At 41.1% G+C, this 23233-nt stretch overlaps 1 protein-coding gene across 2 annotated transcripts in view; it reads right to left on the bottom strand.

The window, feature by feature from the left end:
- Window positions 1–6735: 6735 nt before the first annotated feature.
- clybl (citrate lyase beta like) overlaps window positions 6736–23233 on the bottom strand; it is a 65470-nt gene continuing 48972 nt past the window's right edge. Inside the window, exons 3-9 of one of the 2 annotated variants that reach the window (XR_008321957.1) lie at window positions 20008–20196; window positions 14903–15004; window positions 13558–13651; window positions 12694–12861; window positions 8663–8787; window positions 7280–7451; window positions 6736–6915 (exon numbers count right to left, since the gene is read on the bottom strand). Coding sequence is in view for 1 of the 2 variants with exons in the window: in XM_053328999.1 (XP_053184974.1) it covers window positions 7356–7451; window positions 8663–8787; window positions 12694–12861; window positions 13558–13651; window positions 14903–15004; window positions 20008–20196 (774 nt within the window). In the remaining variant the exon portion in view is untranslated. Of the gene's footprint in view, window positions 7452–8662; window positions 8788–12693; window positions 12862–13557; window positions 13652–14902; window positions 15005–20007; window positions 20197–23233 lie in introns of both variants that reach the window. The other variant, XM_053328999.1, reaches the window with a different exon arrangement.

Raw genomic sequence — 23233 nt, 5'->3', positions numbered from 1 at the left:
GATTAATGTCAATTACCTGTCATTTCGCAACACCTACAATATGTTATGTCGGCTCGGGCTTAATGGAATCACGTAGGCCCTTTTCCCCTCAGAAACACTTTTAATTTCGAACTGGAGACTATTTAAAAAGTAAAAGGGGGGAAAACTTAATTTGGCCGTTTTAAATTCTAATTTTGTAAATATTAAACATTTGAGAATGATTGTCGCCTTTTTAAGCTACAGTCAAAATGTTTTCTCTAAATGTGGTTTCCTATCCTGAAAACGTCGCTCGTTTATCCCAAATTGTATGAGTAAAAACGAAGTGGTGAGGAATATTGAGGAGTGATTGTTATTTATTTTTTATAACAGGCGCGGATGTAATGGACTAATTAGGCGCACTTTAAATAGACGGAATTTGTATATAATTGCTTCCTAAATCCCAATTAGTCGGATGTTTGGATTACTGCAAGTTTGAACTATTTAACAAGATAATGAATGATGATTTATTTCACTTTAATAAAGTCAATTCTTCTCTGAGGCAAACTAATAACTGTCACCAGCTCAGTAAAAGTGATTTCCATTCAAAGACCTAAATGAATCGACTCTTATGCATGATGATCGCACTAAACCAAAAGAAAAAAAAAAAAGAAAAGAAAAAAAAAAGCTTGAGTACTGGACAAAGAAAACACCATCCAGCTCGAGGACCAATGATTCTTTCACTTTTCAATCACTGCTAGTCGTGCTCAGGATTAAGAGAGGGCTCTTGACTCTCTCTTTCACACAAAACCAAGAGTGCTTGTCAGCAACTTGAAGAAAAAAAAAGAAGAGAATAATACGTGAGTCCAGGGTTATCGTGTTTAATTGGATTAGATGGTGTCATGTTGAAGTCCGGAGCATGACAAACAAGAGGCAGTACTGCAAGACGGTTGGGATATATCCTTGTCCCGCTTGGAGAATATTAGATAAAAAAATAAATAAAATAGACAGGATATTCTATTAGCTTTTTTTATATACGTATATACAAATGGGAAATTACTTATTAAATCATTCCTAGAAATTGCGCACGTCTCCATAAAAAGAAGTGAAACACGCTGAGTTGCGGAGAAGTGTGAGGCACTGGAAAGGTTTATATATATATATATATATATATGTTGCCGGGATTGTGTTGTCGGTTGTGTGCTGCGCTCATCTGTGCGTCAAGCAGAGGCAGCAATAACAAGGTGCGCGCAGCTGTGCGTGCAGGTGCTCGGCCTCCACCTGCTCAATGGGAAAGAGAGGAGAAAAAAAGAGAAAGGGGAGAGAAAGAAAAAGGAAAGAGGAGGGGAAAGGGAGGCGGGTGCAGATCAAAAAGCCTGGTATTCGATTATGCAGAGAAATGGAAAATGATCATTGGATTAATTGTGTCGTTTAAGTTTATGTCGCCTTTAAATGTGGAAACGCGTTGATGGCACTTTTAACACGGCTGGTTCATTACAGTTCAAACTGAGGAGCAGCGTGGATTTAGTATTTGGTTGTAAACTTTGAAGTCAGAAGCCTGGAGGATGCGTCACATCAGACGTAAAGCGGAAGTCCCAACAAACTCATCTGGTGTTTTTTTTTTTTTTGTTCACTCTAAAATATCAGCTGCGAAGTGAGGGAGGAAAAAGAAAAAAGAAGTGAGGGTCGATGACACTGTGAAAACGTTTAGAAGATCCTGTCCAGGTGAACACGCTGGAACAAAAAGAGAGAGCGCGCGCACACACACAAACACACACACACACTGCTTTTTGCTTGAAAAGTAAAAAGTCTCTGCCTAAGTGAGAATTTGTTTCTACGAATGTTAGATCTCCTTTTCAACATGAGACAAATATTCCCCACCCCCACACCACCCTATCATTTATTGGATTAATGTTTTACAGCCTAATTAGCTGTGAGGGGCAGGTGTGAGATTTGATCTGTGCGCGCGGCCGCAGCCCTCTGCAGACCTGCTCATTTTATGAGACGCTGTTACTTTTTTCTCCCTCCCCCCTCCTCTGAACTGTCTATGTCGGTCGCTTAAACTTTTATATTGCTCTGTCTTGAACAACAAAGTACGGCAAACAAACAAACAAGCCGTTTATTTAAAGCGGAGGTGGTGGCGGCAAAGAGGTGCGTCAATGATGACACGAATGCGCACGTGCAGAACATACATCCTTTCAAGTTTGGAACAAGCAAAAAAAAAAGATAATTTAATAATACATGACCTGTTATGCACTAACCTTAGCGGTGTAATAGGCTGTGGTATTCTATATGAAATAAATGAGGCAATAATTAAGAAATGAATTGAGGCTGCAGAGAAGTTGAAATCAGCAGTTGGACATTCAGTGACAACTTAAAAGAGTCAGATCTGACGACAGATGGACACTTGAAGGTTTTAAAAAAAAAAAAAAAAAGTTGCAGAGACTTTTTGTCGCTCTGTAACGAGTCTCATTACCATGCCACCCCTCCTCCTCCTTCTCTTCCCCGACACCCTTCCTCAGTCCTGGCAACAGCAGACAAAGCGGGCGGGTTTTAGTGGTCTCCGCCGGGGCCGGTCAGCCTTTGATCTGGGCCCGTTAAGGAGAAGGGAGTCTGGGGGGAGTCAGGGCAAGAGGAAGGTTGTAGAGGAAGGTAAAGCCACCTAAAATAATTTTACCTACTTTTTTTTGGTTCTTTAAATCTTCATGGGGCAACCTAATTCTTAATTTCCATAGGGGACACCACGTTTGATGATGAAATCCGTTTCATTTCTGTTTATATGCTACTGTGTCTTTCTTTACCATTTGCAGATGATAACCAGCCAGGTAAACACACCTCGGACAGCTTGGACTATGAAGAAAACGGACCTCCAAGAGCTAAAAAAAAAAGAAAAAAAACCCTGCAAGACGCATGCAGGGCCTCCAGAGGCCCGGAGAACTTTGGTGGGTTTAAATTAAACAGAGACAGACGCCTCCCCTCCACTCACCTTTAATGCAGGCTTATAGCAGGTGGACTCTGGGGTATATTTATACCTGTCTGCAGCCGTGGATGAAATATTGTCAAATGACACCAATATTAACTCAAAATCATGGTATATATTTCGTTGAGAAATTTTAGTGAATGGGCCTGCTGACAGTCTTATTGGTGGGTATGTGTACATCAAAAAGATTTATGCCACAATGTAAGGGTGGGTGGGTGTGTAGGGAGGGGGGGTTCGGGGTTTAACATGTCTGATCCTGATTTCTGCCACGCCGCTCCGTCCCCTTGGACTGCCTTGCTGACGGGGACAGTCAGACAAAAGGTCTTCTCAAATGAAGTTAGTAATGGTCCACATGTGCCAGATCACTCATGCAGCTCAGACAGGCCGCGGTGAATTTCATATCATGCAACCGCACTACTAGAAAAAAAAGAGAGGGATAGAGAGAGAGAGAAAAAAAAGCAGGAGGCTGGACATGTGTCTGTCATCAGTGGGGAAATAAAAGCTGTGCGTAAACACACACACACACACACACACACAGACACACACAGCTTTGTAGTTTCTGAGGGAAACGGCAAAGTAAAATTAACATACATTCAGAGTAAACGAGCTAATTATACAGAATGCATTTACTGGCCTGCCTGTCACTGCAGTAAAGGAACAGAAAATGTCCCAAAGCAGACACTAAGAGGTAAAGGTAGAATACTTGTATTATGCTTCTGTAATGCGCCTCCTTTTATCACGCTCTACTATACTTTATATCATTCATAAGGTGTAATCAGTTTTCATGCAACTTCATTTTTCCACACAAATTCAGCAAACCTATCTCAGAATAAAGGAAAATAACTAATTTATTTTTAATTGAAAGCTTTATTTATTACAATTATTATTATTATCATTATTGAAAGCAATAACCGATAAGGAAAGCACTTTTTTTCTGTCAGCCTCAGGGCTAAAAATGAAAATTGATTGTGACAGAGACAGTTTTGTCAGTTTCTCACGAGATAGACTATTGTTCTAAATTCATTTAAACAATAATCCTATACATTGAAAGAGTTAATACGCTTACACTAAACGCTTTATCTAAGTCAGCTCTGAACATGATAGATTTGAAGCCATTCTTCCTAATAGAGCTACACTTCCCAAACTGTGCTGCAGCGACAATAACGAGGAATTTATTGCCGTTTTTTTTTTTTTTTTGCTGCAATTAGTTTGTCATATATTGTCATTAGAAGTCTATTAAAACATCAAGTCATTATTTGAGCATCCCCGGGCGGGGAATTAGAATAAAACCATCTTTGCCACACGGGTCCCATTTAGATTAATGGAAAAATATGTAAAACATTTCGTTTTAATTTTCCTCTGACAGTGTTTTGCATACATGCATTTTCTCCGCCTGCGCTGTCCCTCATAATTTATGAAAGCAATCTCGACCAGCACATTACCGGCCTATGAAATAGTGCTCGCAGCCTAATTGATTCTCGTCACAATTTTGTGAGGTTATAATCGTGTTAATTGTAATTTACTCTCTCAGGGAATACTGGAGAAATGTATTTAAATAAAACTGCCGAGCGGACTGAGAAGATTATATCAGTTCCACACATAATAGAAATGTCATGTAGAATTACACAGCGCAGGGAGACAGGGATGCATTCCTCTAATCTACAGAGATGTCATTGAAATATTTTACTTTTCCATTTCCAAATGTTATTGCACTGCAAAAACTCATCGAGGTGCAATGAAAGCAGAGCAAAACGAGCTCTAATAAGACCAAAGGAGGTCGTTTGTTTCACCTTTTATCAAACAGGGGGGAAAGTGGACGAATAAGAACAGAATTATTAGATGGAATAAGAAAAAGAGATCATATATATGGCACACACACACACGCAGTCAAAAGGGTGTTGTGTTTTGTGTTTCAAAACATAAACTGGCCAAATGATTTCCTCATCATCCTCAGAAGAGCTGCCCTTTTTGCTTCCTCCCTGCATGATGCCCTGCACTGCTTCCTCTGCTTTGAGATCTTCCTTCCTGTGTGTGGGGACACCTGTTGGTGCAGAGCAGCCCGGAAAAAGCCAAGTTGTCCCATCAGACTGCTCTCCTTCAACCACTAAAGTCACCTGGTGAGCCTCTGTTCAACTCTGAGTGCTGGACATTCACAGCCATAGGAGCTGGTGTCTTAAGAATGACTTTCTGCAGCCCCTGACTCAACTCCATGCTGATTGGAGGAGTGTTTTTTTCTCTTTATATTACATTCTTATGTCAAAGTATTAAATGTTTTAATTTATCAAACCCATTCAAACACAGGTAACTGCACTTACATTTTTAAATAAACTGAAAGAGGCAATAGTCAGCACCAGACATTACATTATTTATTAAGAAATTAATTCTTTTAACAGCTATAAGGGGATTTGACTGCAGTTAAACTTATTCATAAATTACTCTTTTCATTCAGCAACGTGTACTACATGCATTTCAGATTGTATTCCAACACGATTTTGCTGCAACAAATTATAAATTAAAGAAAGTTTAAAAAGTCAAAATAAAGTATTTAAAGCCTGATTTCATGACCCAAAAAAAACAACAACAAAAAACAGGATGCATTACGTTCTATGTCAGTACCAGCTACTTATAAACTCAAATTCTGTGATTGACGACTGAAAGAAAGATCTCCTTCAACATAATATATTGTTTAAGTCATCCAAGTTCAAAGTGTAGCTTTTCCAGCAATTATTGAAGACCTCATGACACCAGGAAATGTCTATCAGAATATTGTGTGTGGATTTATTTAATCAAAGTCAGACATAATAGCAGTTGTGCCCACCAGCCTCGGGGTATAATAGTAGTTTGGGAGAAAACAAACAAACAAGCTGAATGTGAATACACGACAGAAAAAGTGAACCAGGGGTGAGGGAAATATGTGGCCAAATGCCAAAGAGACAGCTCACTGTTAGGGTTCTTTGGCTGGGCGCAGGAGTGCTTTCGATCTTTTTGTCTGGTCTGGCCTGGCACAGACCACAGTCCTGCCCCAGACACAATAGATCATACAGTACGAGAGAGAGAGAGAGAGAGAGAGAGAGAGAGAGAGAGAGAGAGAGAGAGAGAGAGAGAGAGAGAGAGAGAGAGAGAGAGAGAGAGAGAGAGAGAGAGAGAGAGAGAGAGAGAGAGAGAGGGAGAGGGAGAGGGAGATATGAGTGCATGAGGTGGGGTAGGGGAGGTATGGTGCTTTTCATTACCATGGTCACCAATGGCACTATTAACCATTCAACACCCCCCCAATTATCCTCCCATCCACAGTCAGAGAGACAAAGCCTCGGTCCTGGTCTGCTGGAGCAACATGGCCACTAATCTGTCTCACTCTAACATCACACCCACTCCACTGTCTCTGGAAGTCAGACGTGCACCCCATTTGTACATTCATTTGAGACAGCGCAGAATACTACTTTACTAAACTCGTTTAAGAGTTGACATTTTAAAAATGTCCAACTGTGATTATGATCATGATTATGATGACATTGGTTTTTTTTTGGAGGTGCTCATATATAGCAGGTGTAGTGAAAATGAAGTTACTGTTTGAAATGAGAGGTCTGATGAAAACAAATACCTGCAGCATGCATTTATGTTTCCATGCAGATCATCATGTGGTTGGCGCCACACGCCTTCCCTCATCAAGACCACAGGACCACAACTGCCAAAGAGTGAGATTCATGTCTTTACTAAGGAGACTGACACACAAAAAAAGCTAAATCGTTAGTTTACGCTCTTCCATCTCTGTGTATGTGTTTTTTTTTTGGGGGGGGGCGGGGGGGGGGGGGGGTTTAGTGAGCAGAAGTTGGATGTTTGTGAGTCAGGCTCTGGGTAGGGGGCTGAGGCCTGACTGGAAGACTGGGGCCCGATGAATAGATCCACAACAGTGGCTTGTTGTGTTTGTTTACCCTTTTGCCCAGCTGTCTGGACTGTGGAGATGGGAGAGCATTCATCATGACCTAGGAGAGACAGGAGGGCATGGGCACATTAGAATGACATGATGGAGCACACACTGCAAAGTGTGCCAAGAAAGCTCCCACACAGGGCAATAATCCTCAACAGTCCCAGTTTCAAGAAGCAGATATCTGCAGTTGCTACACGCTATGTGCAGAATTTACATCGTTTAATGCATGACAGGTGATTGTCCAAATATAAATTAGACCACAGTAGCACAAGTGAAACTTCACCCAATTACCGGTAAGTTAATCAACAAAACATTTCAAGACTTTTTAAAAACTTAAATTAAACATTAGTATTCTCCACTGTCCTCTTATATCGGGAAAAGTGACAAAAGTTTCAGATGTGCTGTTTCTGTCATGACACCTGCAACATTTCCAGTATCCTTCGACCTTTCCTGTCAAGGTTTAGGTGTGCGGCTCCTCCCGTTTTTCCAGATGTGTTACTTCTCTGGCATGGTGGCAGAGAGCGTTAGGATGTTCTGCGCCTGCTTCAGCGAGGGCATGTCAATCATGCTGCCACGGAAGGTGAACGCACCCTGGACAGGTTCCCGACAGAAACGAGAGCAGAGAGAGCAACATTAGAGCAGAAGCACACGAGAAATGCACTTTATACAGCTGTACATATTAAAAACATTTTAGGTTAAGGATATTGTTCACAGGCAAAGAGGAAGTACTTAAGTTTACTGTCCAAAAAAAAAAAAAAAAAAATGCCAGTTTACTTTTTCTATCTCATGAAATGAAACAAAGCCATTTATGTCACCATATTAGATGTTTCAGCAGAAAATGAAACTCCACAAAAGGTAATGTGTGAATTACACTTCTTGTATAAAGTACTATAAGATATTATGTATAGTGGCATATATTGCACTGCACCTATTTGTTTTGGAGCGAAAAAAAATCTCCAAGAGAGCTCAAGTCAAAAAATGCAGTCAATAGCTGGAGGTGAGAATTATGAAAAGCAAGCACCTGTCGTGTTGTTAGACAAAGGGACTGACCCTGCTCGCTGTTCATCCCTTCACACACAAACACAAAGACACACACACACACACACCACGGCAGAGGGATGGGTAGGATATGAATCCCTCGGGCGATGCTTAGTAGGCGCAGCCCTGGCAGGGAGAGAGAGTTGTGGGCAGATTGTGTATTACCTCAGCAGATAACCCACAGAGCTCAACACACAGGATCCAACCATGCACTAAATTAGGAACAATAATATTGTACACTTAATTGGCCCGACTAACCCCCTGTCTCCTATGTTGTTTCTTAGAGTCACCCAGGGGTGTACAGTATGCATTATCTGGAACTACAGAGGTGTGTGAGAGGGTACACAAAGGATCAGTCCAGAGTCTCAGAGCACAGGCAGACCTCTGTCATCTCCACACAAAGTCACCAGCCATACATTTGAGAATTGTTGGGGTTTTTTTGTTTGTTTTTTTAAAACTCAGTTTATCCTCTTAGTTAAGTTTTATGAAAAAAAAGTTTTATTAGTATTTTTAGTTATTTTTTGAGTGAGTTTTTGGACTCTTAAAAAGCTTAAAAATGGCACGTAATTTATACAGCTATATTCACTCATCTGTCAAGTTATACATATTAATACACAACCTATCCTGAAAACTGAGTTTGATGACTGATGAGCAACTATGGTCAGCTTTTTTTCTCCAAAACATGAGAGGTAGTGCATTCTTTCTTTTTTTTTTTTTTAAAAAAGGAAAAAAAGTCATATTTTGTCCTAAGAAGTTAATGTTACCTTTCCCTCTTTTTGATGTTGGTCAAAAGCAGCAATGAGCTCTTTTGCCCACTGGACCCTCTGCTGACTGGGGGAGAATTCTTCCTGCACAACCTGGACCTGCCCTGGATGGATAACCTGCTTACCTGTACACACACACACACACACACACACACACACACACACACACACACACACACACAAAGTGATATATTCTAAAGATAACAACAGGGTTTCTGTGGCCTCAGATTACATTACATACAAAAGCCATTTGGGTTCAAAGAACACTGTTTTAACTTGGCACAGAGCTATTAATAACAGTGAGTGTCATGCATCCTCCCTGATTGTAATGCCAAAAACTGTATGAAAACTGTAAAGTATAGGTTGCAAATAACTGGATGGAGAAAAAAAAACAAAGTCTGAGAACATAATTTTGGTTGCAGCTTGCACCGCTCATGTGAAGGAGCGACACAGAATCAGCAGACACAGGAAAAGCAGAAGAGTAAACTGTGCTGTGTTAATGTGTCACTGACTGAGGTGAGTCAGGGAACGAGCACAAGGCCAGAAGATACTGTGCATCATTAAATAAATGAACTGTCTCTTCTCTCTGCTTGCAGTAAAGCACTTTGCTGAATGCTTAGTTAGATTTCAATATGTGACTGAAGTCATTGAGAACAACACAATGATAATAGGGGAGTCTGTAAGAGCCTGACTGAAGCTAGACAAAGCTGTTAGACACAAGCAATTGAGGAAACCGAACACTTTTATTCACAAAAAATGTCTTAATTGAAATTGAAAATATGAAGAAAGTAATTGTTTTATCTATTAACAGTTTTATATTTGCTTTTATCCAATTTCTACAGATGCTTTAGTCTAAGTAGTTGCACACCTTTCTGCAGACAATTTTGGAAATACATCCAACTGAAACACAAGCCGAACATGGAGTTAAGGCTCTGTCTGACACAATCCCCACCCTCCAGCTCCCACTCCCTCTCAGTTAAATGTGGGTGAACGCCACAGACATAATCCCATGTACATTTGCAGATCAAACTTGTAGTGATAAGTTAAGGTTATGAAACGTCTGGTGAGAACGACGGCTCAGCGGCAGCCAGCAGGAACTCGACACTTTAGGGCTTAGCTCTGTCGCTGACAACAAATCCTTCAAGGTGGCTGGGCGGGCGGGCTGCACGAGCAAAAAATTTTGCCCAGGAGAGAGGAGGAGAGGCGAGGAGGGGAGAGGAGAGGCGAAGACAGGAGAGGAAAGGGGAGGAGAGAACCCACTCCCTTGATCCAGCTCCGCTCACCCCAGTTAACCCCGGCAAAACGCACACATACACCACAGTTATACAGTCAACACACACTCTAGTTAAAGGCTTAAACAATTATTGGCATGAGAGAACTCCATTCATTTAATGGCGACTTCTGATGAAAAGATACCTTCGAACAAAAGAGTGAAAACGTGTTTAATCTGTAAAGTTCATCTTGTATTTGCATGGATGAGAGCGCGAATGCATTCGAGCGTGTGTGTATTTGTTTGTGTGAAGCGGAGGGACTGTAACTGCACATTTTCTGTTGGACGGCAGCCTGAGGACTCCCAGGGGCCACGCTTGAAATATGTACCAGTGTGCATGCCTATCTGCGCACCTCAGTTATTTTGGTTTTTCAGGTTTTTAAAAAAAATTGTGAATATTATTAATTTGTTTCTATGCAACAACTTGTGAGTGTGTGTGTGTTTGTGTTTGTGCTAGTGTGTGTGTGTGTGGGTGTGGGTGAAACCATGCATGTTGCCTTCCAGGAGTGAAGCAAGAGGAGTGTGTTTCCCTCCTCTGCCACCTGTTTTACTTCTGTAGCTGAAGACTGGAGCATGTTTCCACACTGAAATTGGCAAGCTTAAATATACTGTAAGAGGGTGTCTCTTTGTGTGTGTGTGTGTGTGTGTGTGTGTGTGTGTGTGTGTGTGTGTGTGTGTGTGTGTGTGTGTGTGTGTATGTGTGTGTGTGTAGGACAACAGGAGAATGACAGAGCGAAGAAACATACAGGGTGACTCAGGTGCCCTCAGTTACAAGCCATTGGTTCTCCTAAAATACATCATTCATGCCCTCCAGCCAATCCTGGCCTGCCATGTGGTGCTGCCGTCTCATTGGAGGATTGCTATTTAGCAAAGTGCTCTCAGGCGAATGATGGGCAGGGTCACGGGGATGGAAGTGAAATATGGACCTTAAAAGCAGAGAATTTTTGTGGAATCGTTTTATATTTCCGGCAAGAAAACCTGTTTTTAGTAGGATGAGTGAGTCTTAGCAGCAGCACACCGTTTACAGCATGTGAACCACGGCGCATAAACAAAGTAAAGACGCTGCACCATGAAAGTCTTATTAATTGAGTTCCTCCCCGACAGATCTGGTAGTTGTCATGGTTTTGCAGGATTTTGCCTCCACACTGTCCAGTGTACCAGTAGCACCGGGTGTTTGTGTTTCACCAGTGTTTTCTGTGCTCAGTGCTAATGGGTGCTGTATGCGGCTTAGGTAGTGCCAAGGTCAATTACTGCACAGGTAGAGGCTTTTGGCTGCACCGTATTATTGCTTAAGCACACTCGGGCCAGTAATAGCTACTAACTAAGATTATACAGAGTGCCCATGGCTTGTAAGCCACTAATCCAGTGCCTTGAATGGTTCTGTACCATATCAAATCTAACCATTTATTTCATCAAGTGGTTGTTGCCTTCATTAGTTTTTATACTTTTACCTTCCATAAACACCATCATGAGGTAGTTGCCTTCTTTGATTACTTTCTGTTTCCTTGAAATAGATTAGTCCCAACAAGTGCAGACAAAGTAAAACAGAAAATTATACTTATAAAGTCTGCACACATTAAAGGAACCTTTGTGCAAAAGCTATTAGGCGATATATCACATGTCAGTGGGTGAATATTTCACTCTCAAAACAAGTTTTCAATTGAGAAAGGTCAAAATAACACACACACACAGACACACAGACACACAGACAGACACACACACACACACACACACGAAAATAGAGGTGGCAAATGAGGTCATCTGGAAAATCACTTGCTGTATGAGACAGCAAGAAGCTCACCTACAAGATGATTTGATGATGTGATGTGCAGGTAATGTGTGTCTAAGGCCGGAAGGAGAGTGGAGAGTCTGCTCAGGATTCACATTTTTCCATCAAAGTGCTTCTTTCTCTCCTTTTATTTCCATTTCCAGTGTGAAACTGGTGTGTGACTACTGCCTGATGTTGTGTGGTTCTATTCAATGATCTCACATTGGCAAAAAAAAAAAAAAAGGAAACATTTACAACAACAAAGCGTATATTATGAAATGTTTTTTTTCATTACAACAAATATATTTGCTGCAGTGAAGGAAGAATGACTGGAATATCCGCTTTGGAACAGGCTGTCCTGCCTTCTGTGTTCACACACACAAGCACACACACACACACACACACATTCTGAAAGCGTTGCCTGGCTACAGACACACAGTGAGCGCTGTTAAAGTAGATGCTACCACTCTTTTCTGATAACTTCCTTTAATCATACTTGCACACACATGCACACATTTGCACGCGAGCAGGTACGCACCCAAGTACACATCTACCTTTGGACACAAAAGCATTCACGGTGGGCACAACAGAAATGTCAGACAAGCATTTAACGACTGTGTGCCGTAGTTCACAATTCACTCCAAACAAAAAAAAAAGAAAAAAGACAAAGACAAGCATCCAGCTCTAAAATCAGACACAGAGGTGAAATCTTCATTGCCATGTATAAAACATGTATATATACATGAAAAAAGCCAGGAAATGTTGGGCGCCTTTAAACTGTTTTAGGAAAGATTTGAGGCCATTATGGTGCCATAGAGAGAAGCAAAGAAAAGATGAGATACAAATAAAAAAACTGAAAAAAATGAGAAGCAATTGCAGACACCAGGAGTATCAGAAGTAAGCAAGCGTAGCAGACATAAACGTTAAAATCAGGACTTTAACCTTCGTTAAATGGGACGGGCAGATCTGACACTCGGATATAAAGAACTTTACCTGTGAATCCCATGAGAGCTCCCTCTCGAGCCTGTTGCCTCAGCCCCTCCAAATCTTTGTAGTCGATGTGGACCAGGTCAATAGCCTGTAGCCCGAATGCCTTGGTGGTCACAACCACCTTCTGCCTTGCATAAAGGAGCTCTCTAGCATCCTTAGTCCGTGTGGCGCCTAGAAAACAAAGATGTCTCAGGATCTCAGACACAGCCAACACATATGCAAGGAAATGAGAGGTAAGGCAGTGAGAGGTGATGAACAGATGAATGAAAGAGTGCAGAAGTCAGGACATTTGAATATTTCTCCTGCTAAACGTTACAAACTATCAGATAAAATGTTAACATGCTGCTGATAAATCCAGTTTTCTCTATGTCATGACCATGTGTGATGTACTAGGTGTCCATCAGCCTCAAAAAGACTGCAGATCAAAATTTTAACCACAGATCCTCACTGATAAAATATGCCTAATCATGGGTTTAACTGGTAACAGTTTTTTTTACCTGCAGTAAGTGCTATGGTGGTCATCACAAACTCTTTTTGTTTCCTGATATATAAAATATTTAACTTTATTATCTTTGCATATCAGGATAAGGACAAGAACATACCTTGTCTTGTTATCAATCACATATCCCACTATCACAACTCATCTCTTATTCCAATGAAAGAAATATTGTATTTGTAAACACTGCAGCCATCCAATATTTCCTTCAAATTAGGGAAAGAGGAATGACCTGTGAGGCATTTATTAACAGACTGGCAATTAAACTTTATTTAACCTGGTGCTTTTTTTTACCACAACTCCAGAAAGGAGAGAGACAGAAAAGCACATAGAAAAAAGTAAGAAAGTTAATCAGAGGGTGTAATCACTACCTATGCTAGCACAGAAGTCATCTGAGCCAAACACCACGCCGTCATGATGAAGACCAGCCTTGGGTGCAAGGCGACGGATCTCCTCACAGACCACCTGGAGAGAATATACATTACTGTAATACAGGCTGAGTAAAGCGACACAGATGAAAAGAGGGAAAGGAATGTTGGACATCTCTTCACAAATGCTACTGAATAAATCTAATTATACTTCAATATTTCTGCAGTTGTTCAAAGTTCAAACAATCTCAGTTTCTGAGTGTCCTCTGCAGGCAGAGAAGCATCTGAAAATGGCCATCATTAGACACCAAGTTATTATGCATCTTTCAAACCCTTGCTTTCATTCCAGTCATTTACATAGAGTGATATTATATAATCGCCTACTAAATTTGCACACATACATACACAAAGGCAAACAGAATACACCAGTACTGCCTCTTCACTTTGCTGTCCCAAGACACCTTGTTAGGTAGGGTTGGGAATCCAACCTCAATACTTTAATTTATTTTTTATAGTTTAAGTTCTGAAAGATATATTGTTGTATATATATATATTTAAGTAAGGTATTGAAAAATGGCACCTGCACCAAAAACATATCAGACAACTAAATGACAAATGTCAAAAATATTGCTTAAATTAGACTGGCTGGCAACAACAATTACTACTGAATGAGGATTTTTGTCCCCCCTTTTTTTTCTATGGAATGTGATTGTCTGGTGAAGAGGGTGAGACAATACAATTGTGTCTCCTGCTTTTGTTGGCTTACAAATTAATTTCACCACTAGCTGTTCAACAGAGTTTTATTTTTTCTGTGCTTGTAACCCGGGGTTCAGTCTGGGCAAAGATACAAGGTGTTCTCAAGAAAGTACACAGAGGCACCCCCTGCCATCAAAACACACACACACACACACACGCACACACACACACACAGTCACAGAACTAGAGTGGAGAACTAAAAGACAAATCAAAAGAAGGAAGGACAGCTTGTTTCTCCCCAAATGCCCCAAACCATGCCCTTTTCCCCATGTAGCTGAAGGTCATGCTGTACTATATCAGGAACTGCTTTGAAGCTTGCCAAAATATCATTAAGAACTTTTCTGCTATGATGATATTAAAACGGTTCTAATTAAAAAATGTCAGCGTGTCTGGAGAGGGAAAGAGAGAGACAGAGAAAAGAAACAAAAAAAAAAGGCTCATTTTGAGAGACTGTCCGAATGCTTTGAATCCCTTTCATTTTGGACACGTGGAGAGCCTCGCTCGCTGACGCAGTCTTTAATCTAAAGTGAACAATGGACAAACAGCAAAATGTCTTAGGCAGGCAGTTTTTGGTGGTTTGTTTGTAATTTACCTTAAAATTAAGCAGGCCCACAGCAGTTTCCACAAAGGTGACCAGGCGAATGGGTTCTGTCAGTGCCCGTCCTTTCAAGTTGTGCTGAAACCTGTCAACAAACTAAACACACAGGGACAATCTCATTAACTACCCTCACTCTTTGTGTGAATAGAAAACAATAGTCCTCCATACAATCACAATAAATTCATTTGTTGGCACTACTACAGTACAGTCATAGTCATTGTATTAATCAGACATTTGTGCTTTGTTGGACCATATATACTTTATGCTCTGCTGCAATTGTTTTTATTAATAATATTTCACTCTCATGATCAGCTTCCATTTGTGATATTGTTTATAATACGCAGAAATCTTTAAGGAAACATTATGTTCTGATGGATTGTATTTCTGCTGAAGTTCTTGCTCTTCTGTAAATCAAGTAGTAAGCTTCTCAATGTATTATTAGTTATATGAAATATAAAAACAGGAAACTCATACTGAGATACTGAGCTCTTGTGTCAAACTGAAAAATGTTAGAGCAGTAACAATACATAAACGATAGGACACATCTTTCAAAATCAACTGTGGGGTAAAAAAAAAGAAATTTTCACATGCAAAAACTCACTTTCGATATGAACCTTGACACCTTTATTACCTGTTATTACCTATTACTGTTCCCATCTCAGTCCTTATTCAGAAACACATCTGTGAAGGTTCAAATAGCAGAGTGAGCGAGCGCAGGAGAGCAGCAACAAAAGCGAGTGAAATGAAATATTTTACATTATCACCAGGGTTCCCCCTTCTTCTGAAGTCTTCTGCTCTACCTTCCTTCAGAGGCTCTGCACAGCTACAGCATGAGCTCCCCTGAGAGAGTGTGCACACATGTAAATGCACCCGCGCACACATGAGCACATGCATACGCACGGCAAAACCAAAGAAGAAACAAACTACCGAAAAGGAGAGAAGAAACAAGATTTGGGATGTCTTTGAGTGTGTTTTACTCCTACATTATTCTGTTTTGCGCCCCCCCCCCCTCCCTCCATGGCAGGGAACAGGGAGACTGGAGCAACAATCAGAGTGTTATGTGACACTTTTGCCGAGGCCTTCTTCTGCACAACTCCTGCTAATATGCAAGCTCACCTAAGTAGGGCTTTAAAACCAAGTTTAATTCTTTGAAGACCAAAGCATTCCAATTTTTTCCAACAGACCAGTTCACAGCTAGCCCTGGACTGCCAGTGGGGTAGCCCAAATTCCAAAATCTATCATCTGGAAACACACAAAAGCCCCCTCCGTCAGATATTTCCTTTCAAAGCTTGTCCAAAAAAAAAAAAAAAAAAAGAAAAACCGAAAAAAAAAAAAGGAAAGCCAAAAGCTTAGAGTACAAATGTCTAACTCCATGTCCCCCTTCCTCTCCTTTTTCTCACTCCCTCTTTGACACACCAGGAAAAAGACAGATATAAATAACCTCAGGTACAGCACTGCTATTTTTCTAAATGAAGAGCAAAATAACCCCCATGCTCGCACTCACCACTCTTGTTCTCAAAACTGAAAGAGTGGGCCTCCATTGAAGGATTTCAAAAAATAGGGGCAATTTTAATCATCTCTCCATTCAATCTCAGTTGGATAAATCATATCTGAGAGATTTGCATAAATACAAACCATCAAAGACTTTTCATCTTCAAAGAGGTTTTCAAGACCCAATAGGCTTTGTACTGTAATCATCTGAGGTCACAACCCTGTGGGAGCAAGGCTGCTATGGCAACATAAAAACTAACGCTGGGGGCTTAGCATAATATCCCCCCTCATTCGCAAACACAGGAAGGGGTGGGGGGGTGGGGGGGGGAGTCCGAGAGGGAGTGTGAAAAGAGGGTGTAGATAAACCTATTTCTGTGACAGAGGAAACTAGATAGATATGGCCTATTGTGGGGGGAAACCTAGCTGATATTACACACAGAGATTACCACTACTATGCTGCGCCACGCAAACCCTAACAAGGCTGCGGCGAGCCGAGCGGACTGTTTGGATTCTGCTGAAGGAAAACAAATGACAGCTCAATGCGGCACCGCTGGCTAAAGAGCCTCCAAGCCTCTCTGATTACATGTTTCTGTCCCTCTGCTGTATTCTCCTCTTCAGCTATTATGCACTTTGAGGGCCTGATTTACACTGCATAAGAGGCACTATAGTGCTTGTCCATTGTTCCTCTGTCGTGTACAGCAACCATTAGCTGTCAATGGCTCTCAAAACTCGAACCCTTTATGTTATTCACTGCCGAATTGAAAAAATTAAAGAAAAGAGGAAAAAAAGAAGAAATAACACCTATTCTTGCCATTCAAAGCCACGCTACAAACAAGCCCTCTGACAATTTCACCACCCAATCATGAAAGGAGAAGGAGGGAGAGATGGAGCTAGAGAAAGGAAGCTATAGTGGGACAAGTTTCAATTAATTTTCTTCAAAAGGGGGCCAGATTAAATGTTTCCGGCCTGCTGAAGTGTTCATTTCACAGAGGGGAAGCGGAGAAAGGGATGAGGGGAGGGGACAGGAGGAGGAGTAGAGGAGGAGGAGCGGGACAGGGTGCGATTCTTTCGGTCCCAGTGCACACCAAATAGTGTGGTGGGCAAAGAATGCACACGGCTCCGAATCTGTGTGAGAATTGTCCTCAGACAAAGGAGGGAGTTACGCCTGTTATAGCCCAATAAGGCCTGTCAGTCACACAAGGGCCGGGGGAGAGGAGAAAGGCAGAGCTAAAGATTTTCACACAAAGGCGAACAAGCAAGTCCATCTTTTAGCGACAAATCAGTCTGGAGGTTCCTGCGCTAATATCAATAAAAAGGGAGAAAAATAAACAAGTGAGGGATTTACTGCTCTGCCTTACAAGAGTGGAGAAAATCAGACACATGCTTACAACACACACACACACACACACACACACACACACACACACACACACACACACACACACACACACACACACACACACACACACACACACACACACACACACACACACAGACAAGCATGTGTGAATGAGACATAGAAAAAAAAAAGTTGGAGGGTCAAAGATGAGATTAGATGAGCATACATGGATGAATCAAGGTCCCATCAGTAGCTACAGACTCGACTGCTCCAGGAGCACAGATGCACCTGCTATTGCAGAAATACACTGTAAATCAAATGTGTAAACAGATTTATAGTGCACTTACAGACATTACTGTCACATGGAGCTGTCATGTGTGTTTTCTCTAAAAAATATGAAGGGTTGATTTACATAAACAGAAACAGACTTACAAAACTGTAAAAGGCGTAAAAGTATTAAAAAAAAGGTGCAAAAAAAAAATGCAATAATTCATATTTTGGAACTCATAATGTGTTGGCTATTTTTCAGTATAATAATAATAGTAATAATATTGAAAGTGGAAGGTTTTACAAAAATAAACTAAAGCAAAACAAAAGTTACTTTCTTAAGTAGCGAAAAGTAGCAAAAGGAGGAATGGCTGAGCGAGGGGAGAGAATCGGTGAACACCTGTCAGCAATTATACGTGGAAGAAAGGGCAGCAGGAAATAGACGTGTTCTAATTAAACCACTAGTTAAAAACTTCCTGCTCCTGCCCTAAGACCATGTATGAGTGTATATGCATGTATGTGTGTGTGTGTGTGTGTGTGTGTGTGTGTGTGTGTGTGTGTGTGTGTTTCACAGTAACACTATGGGAAAAAGCCAGACTAGACACCCTCCTTTCACTACTGACTACAGCTCTCTTTCCTTCTCTCTTAAACAAATCATAATGTCTCCTCCCTGCTATGAAAGTCTGTTGCTTTACACAATAAATTAGACCCAACAAAAATGCTAGAGTAAACCGATATGATATGCATGTAAAGAGAGGAAACACACACACACACACACACACACACACACACACACACACACACACACACACACACACACACACACACACACACACACACACAAAGAGGCACTGACAAATTTGAGCAATAGGTGCTTTTGAGTTGAATGTTAATTTTAAAAAAGCATTATAATCTGTATCCAGACAGTAACCTGGTTCCTCCTGGTAAGTGAACCATATGGAGCTGATCAGAAAGCCCTGCATTAATGATGTCACTGTCTCCTGACCTTTCAGGACCTGACATCCGTACAGCGCCCCTTTATATAAAGCCAGAGGGATGGCCACGCCCAGACAAACACCTCTTAACTAGGGCACAGGCCCAGTTAGTTTAGACAAATTGTAAACAGTCATTTATGAGGAGAAAAAAACACTGAGAACTAAATAAGTGGGCAATCTTTGATACAATTATCAATGACTGCTCCAAGAGTGTAATGTCTGACATCATATGAGATTTATGAGTTTGTGATAAATGTATGAAGATTTTTAGTGAGTGAGGTCACAGGAAATTAACTGGATTTGCTGTCTGAGTTACTTTTGACTGTCTAGCTATCAGTTTGTGATCTTTCTCATCGACTCAAACTTCAGTAACTCCACTTTGCAATGTGTGTGGATAGCTGCAATACATTTGCATATTTAATGTTGTGTAGGTTTTATTTATTATGCCTATATCTGGCTTTTATTGAGTGCTTTAATTGTGATTTAATGAATCCTTAGCCACGACATTACTCTGAAGCAGTAAGTTCAGCAGTGGCAGAAGGCACCATTGTGTTGTTACAGAGAGCTATCGAGCTTCTGAAGCTAATCCGAAGAAATGTCATCCCTTTCTTGAGCAGCAGCCAAGAAAAACACCCCGTCTGTCCCTGAGTCCCTGCCACAGGGATCGATTCCAGCTTTTACTGGGAAATGGAAAAGTTTGTTATGATTGCTTTGAAGATTCCTGTGGTTTCTCCTTACTTCATGAGTTTGTGTAAGAATACCGCACAGTTTTAGATACCCAGAGGTAAAAGAAAGAAATGTCATGGGTATTTTTAGTCTTGTTTAGTTTTTGCATGTATTGCAATCTAAACTGGTGTGTGTTTTGTTACTGAGGAGCTAGTTACATGTGGTTCTTCTGCAGAGCATTTCACAACTGAGAAAAAAGCACTTTCAGATTCTTTTCAGCCTTCTTTGACCTTGAAAAACCATAGGAGGACTTCTAAGATGGGCCAAGATTTGTAGCTTACCCACTGCACCTCCTGTGCGTCCTCCACTTTGGGCAACATTATGGCAGGAGGGAGGACCTCAGCCTTCAGGATGACCTGCAGGTCAGCTTCAGCTAAGCCACTGGACACTGAGTTCACCCTCACACACTTCTCTGTCCTGCCCAGGTCCAGTTCCGCTAACATCCTGGGAATGGTCTCCCTGGCTTCTGTCTGCAAGACAGGACATAAACCATGATTATTTCATTTCATGCATTTAGTCAAGTTGCACTTTGGAATTACTAATAAAGATATTCATTCAAACAGTGTAAAGTTGTAAGATTCAAGAATACATCTTCTGAAAGCACGCAAAGTTAGTGTCAGAGAAGATCACAATTAAAAATGCTGATTTGAGCAAATTTTCTAGTGATCTGTTTTAGCCCCATTCACCAAAAAGTATGAATTGTTTAAGAAAGCAATACAAATCCAATTTCCTCTAAGCAAATGTCACAAGAAAAAAGATATTGGACATTAAGCATGGTTGTAAGAATAAACATTGCATCTCATACAAAAATAATGTATTCAAGTAGACGATTGATAAAGCGCACACCAATATGGAATAAGTAATATTGTGAGAACCATTAACATATCAAAAAAAGCACAAAATAACACTGCACACACTCTCCCTTGACCACATTCAATCTTTACACAATAATCCATAAATAAATAAATAAAACAGAAGCAGCACACACAACTTTGTTCTCCCAACCAAAGCATGAGCTGAGTAGGAAGAGAGGTGAGGAGGATGGAAGAAAAAGAAAAAAATCAAAGAGAGGCCTACAGTCCCAACTTCTATCAGTAACACAGTAGCACACGCCGCTATATTCAAACCAGATGCTGGGCTACAGAAACGGGGAAAAAGAGGGATAGAATGGGGAGAGAGGTCCGGCTAGTGAGAGGAGAGAGGCTCTCTGGGAGAAATGTGGTCTGAGTTAAGCAACATGAGGAAACGGTAGCTTTGGAGTTGTCAGGTCAGATCAGAGACTGTAGACGTTGAGTGCTTGTGTGTGAGCGTGTTGTGGAGATGATCATGATTGGATTTTTTTTTCTTCCTGATTTCACTTACGCTACAAAAAAAAAAAAAAAAAAAAAAACTTAAAGAAAAATACTCTCAAACTGTGAGCGATTAATGGGTGTATCAGAAAGGTTTTGGAGGTGCTTATTCGTGAAATTAAAGGTGGGCAATTAAAATACTGCACAGATGGATGGTGGCAAATGTGGCATCTTGCCATGCGATTAAACTTCATGCTTGATGGCAACTTGGTGAAGCAAACGCCGTGCATTTAGTGCCTAACAACATTAGAGTAGAATACCTAAACAGGCTGATGATTAGTAGATGGATCACTGAAGAAATATGGGTGTGTGCATGAAAGGGAAACTGTATACAGATATAACATGGAGAGCCCATACATCACGATCTCTTGTAAAAACTAAAGTGGACTAGAGTCAGCCGAGGTGCAGTTGTGTGAGAGCTTATGGGGACCCCTCTAGGGTCACGGAACAGCTTTTGAGACAAAACAGCCCTCGCTCTGATCTCCTGGAATGCAGAACTGTACTTGATATTATGAACACCCCTCCAGTATCAATAAAATATGGTATCAAAGTACATATCAAAGATTTGCTTGGATTTAATAGGGGTCATATGCAGGCTGGACTGCTGTGTGTCATCCACGTCTCCCCTTTGCCTCATTGGATGAGACAAGAGGGATTGTCACACCATATGATGAGTGCACTGTGATCTTTGACTCTTACTCAAGTTTTACAGTAACCCCTCTCTTGCTCCATCTTACTGTCGCGCTCATAAGCCAAGATAGACCCGTAACTGTATAGTGGTAACTTAAAACGGATGGAGCGATTTACGAAGCCATAATTCACTATTCATAAACCTGCTACTTGGTGGATAAAATTCTGTCTGTCCCTCCGCAGTTCATGGTGACTGGAGAAAATTGATCTGTGAGAACCACTGGCTGTTTCATGTGCCATGAGTCACATTGATCCCTGACCAAACTAAATAAATAGCGATCCAGAAATGATCAAAAAGCATGGTTTATAACATTCACAGATCAAATAGGCTGGAGAGGGCTGAGTCTCTTGCTCCAACCTCAGCCTGATTTACTGGCAACGTGCATGTATAAAATTCTTTTTATGTAACCAGAGACCGCTCATTGCAAGGATTGTCTCCTGCACTTTTCTCCTTTTACAAAGGTATTTCTGAAACCATGATGCCAGAAATGGCAAAGGAGATGGCCAGGTCACTGTGCACTATCTTTTCTTTTATCTCTCTCTCTCTCCCTCTTTAGAAAGAAAGATTATTCTCCCAGACACCTTGACCCCTATAGGTTCTGCTACTCCAAGCTTGAATAAAGCCCTTTGAAAAGGAAATATTTTACATTAATGGACAGCCATCCAACAAGTTGCTTCAAAGCTTCCTCCCCAATCACTTGGTGTCCTATGGAGAGCTCGCCCCATCGTCAGCTCCATCTCCTCTTTGATTCCCTCCATCATCTTCATCATTAGAAACTGACACACAGGCAGGCATGCAGGCAAGCAGTCTGCCAGGCAGGCAGGACTGTTGAATGCATAGATGCACAAGAGAAGCTTTTCAAGTGCAGAGCAGCTGACCTTCCAGGAGAGCGAGGGCAGCTCCTTAACACACAGCCTGAGACTTGACGCTCAGAATCCTACAGAGTGCTGTGTATATGTGACACAGCATGGTTACCGCCTTGTAGACACCACATCAGACTGGCACGTCCAAACTGATGTGTGTACAGTCCACAGTGGGACCACTTTCCCCTCCATATCAGATCATGGATGTCCAGCCTTGCCGTCATGCAGCTTAAAACAAGCGACGTCAAACATTGCCTCTGGACAGACTCTGGGTGTAGACTCACACTCTATGTCCCTTCATTCAATCTGAATTAGATCTCAGTGCAGAGGCCACTGTATACTGGATAGAAACAAGGGCACATCAAATGTGCATGACACATAATGTGCATTAGACAACGAGTCTAAGTAGGAGTCAACAACAAATGTGGGTGTAGCATTAAAGTAGTATATATTATATATATATATATATATATATATATATATATATATACACACACACACATATACACACACGGTTTCAAGTGTGAAAAGAGTGGAGATTATGAGTCATGATGAGCATAGTTGTTTTCTATTTTTCCTTTTTTTACCTTTTGAGAGCTGGCGT

Source organism: Scomber japonicus, chromosome 11, assembly GCF_027409825.1.
Source record: "Scomber japonicus isolate fScoJap1 chromosome 11, fScoJap1.pri, whole genome shotgun sequence".
Classification (NCBI taxonomy): domain Eukaryota; kingdom Metazoa; phylum Chordata; class Actinopteri; order Scombriformes; family Scombridae; genus Scomber; species Scomber japonicus.
Note: the sequence above shows the minus strand (reverse complement) of the source record. Positions and strands in the feature narration are given on the sequence as shown.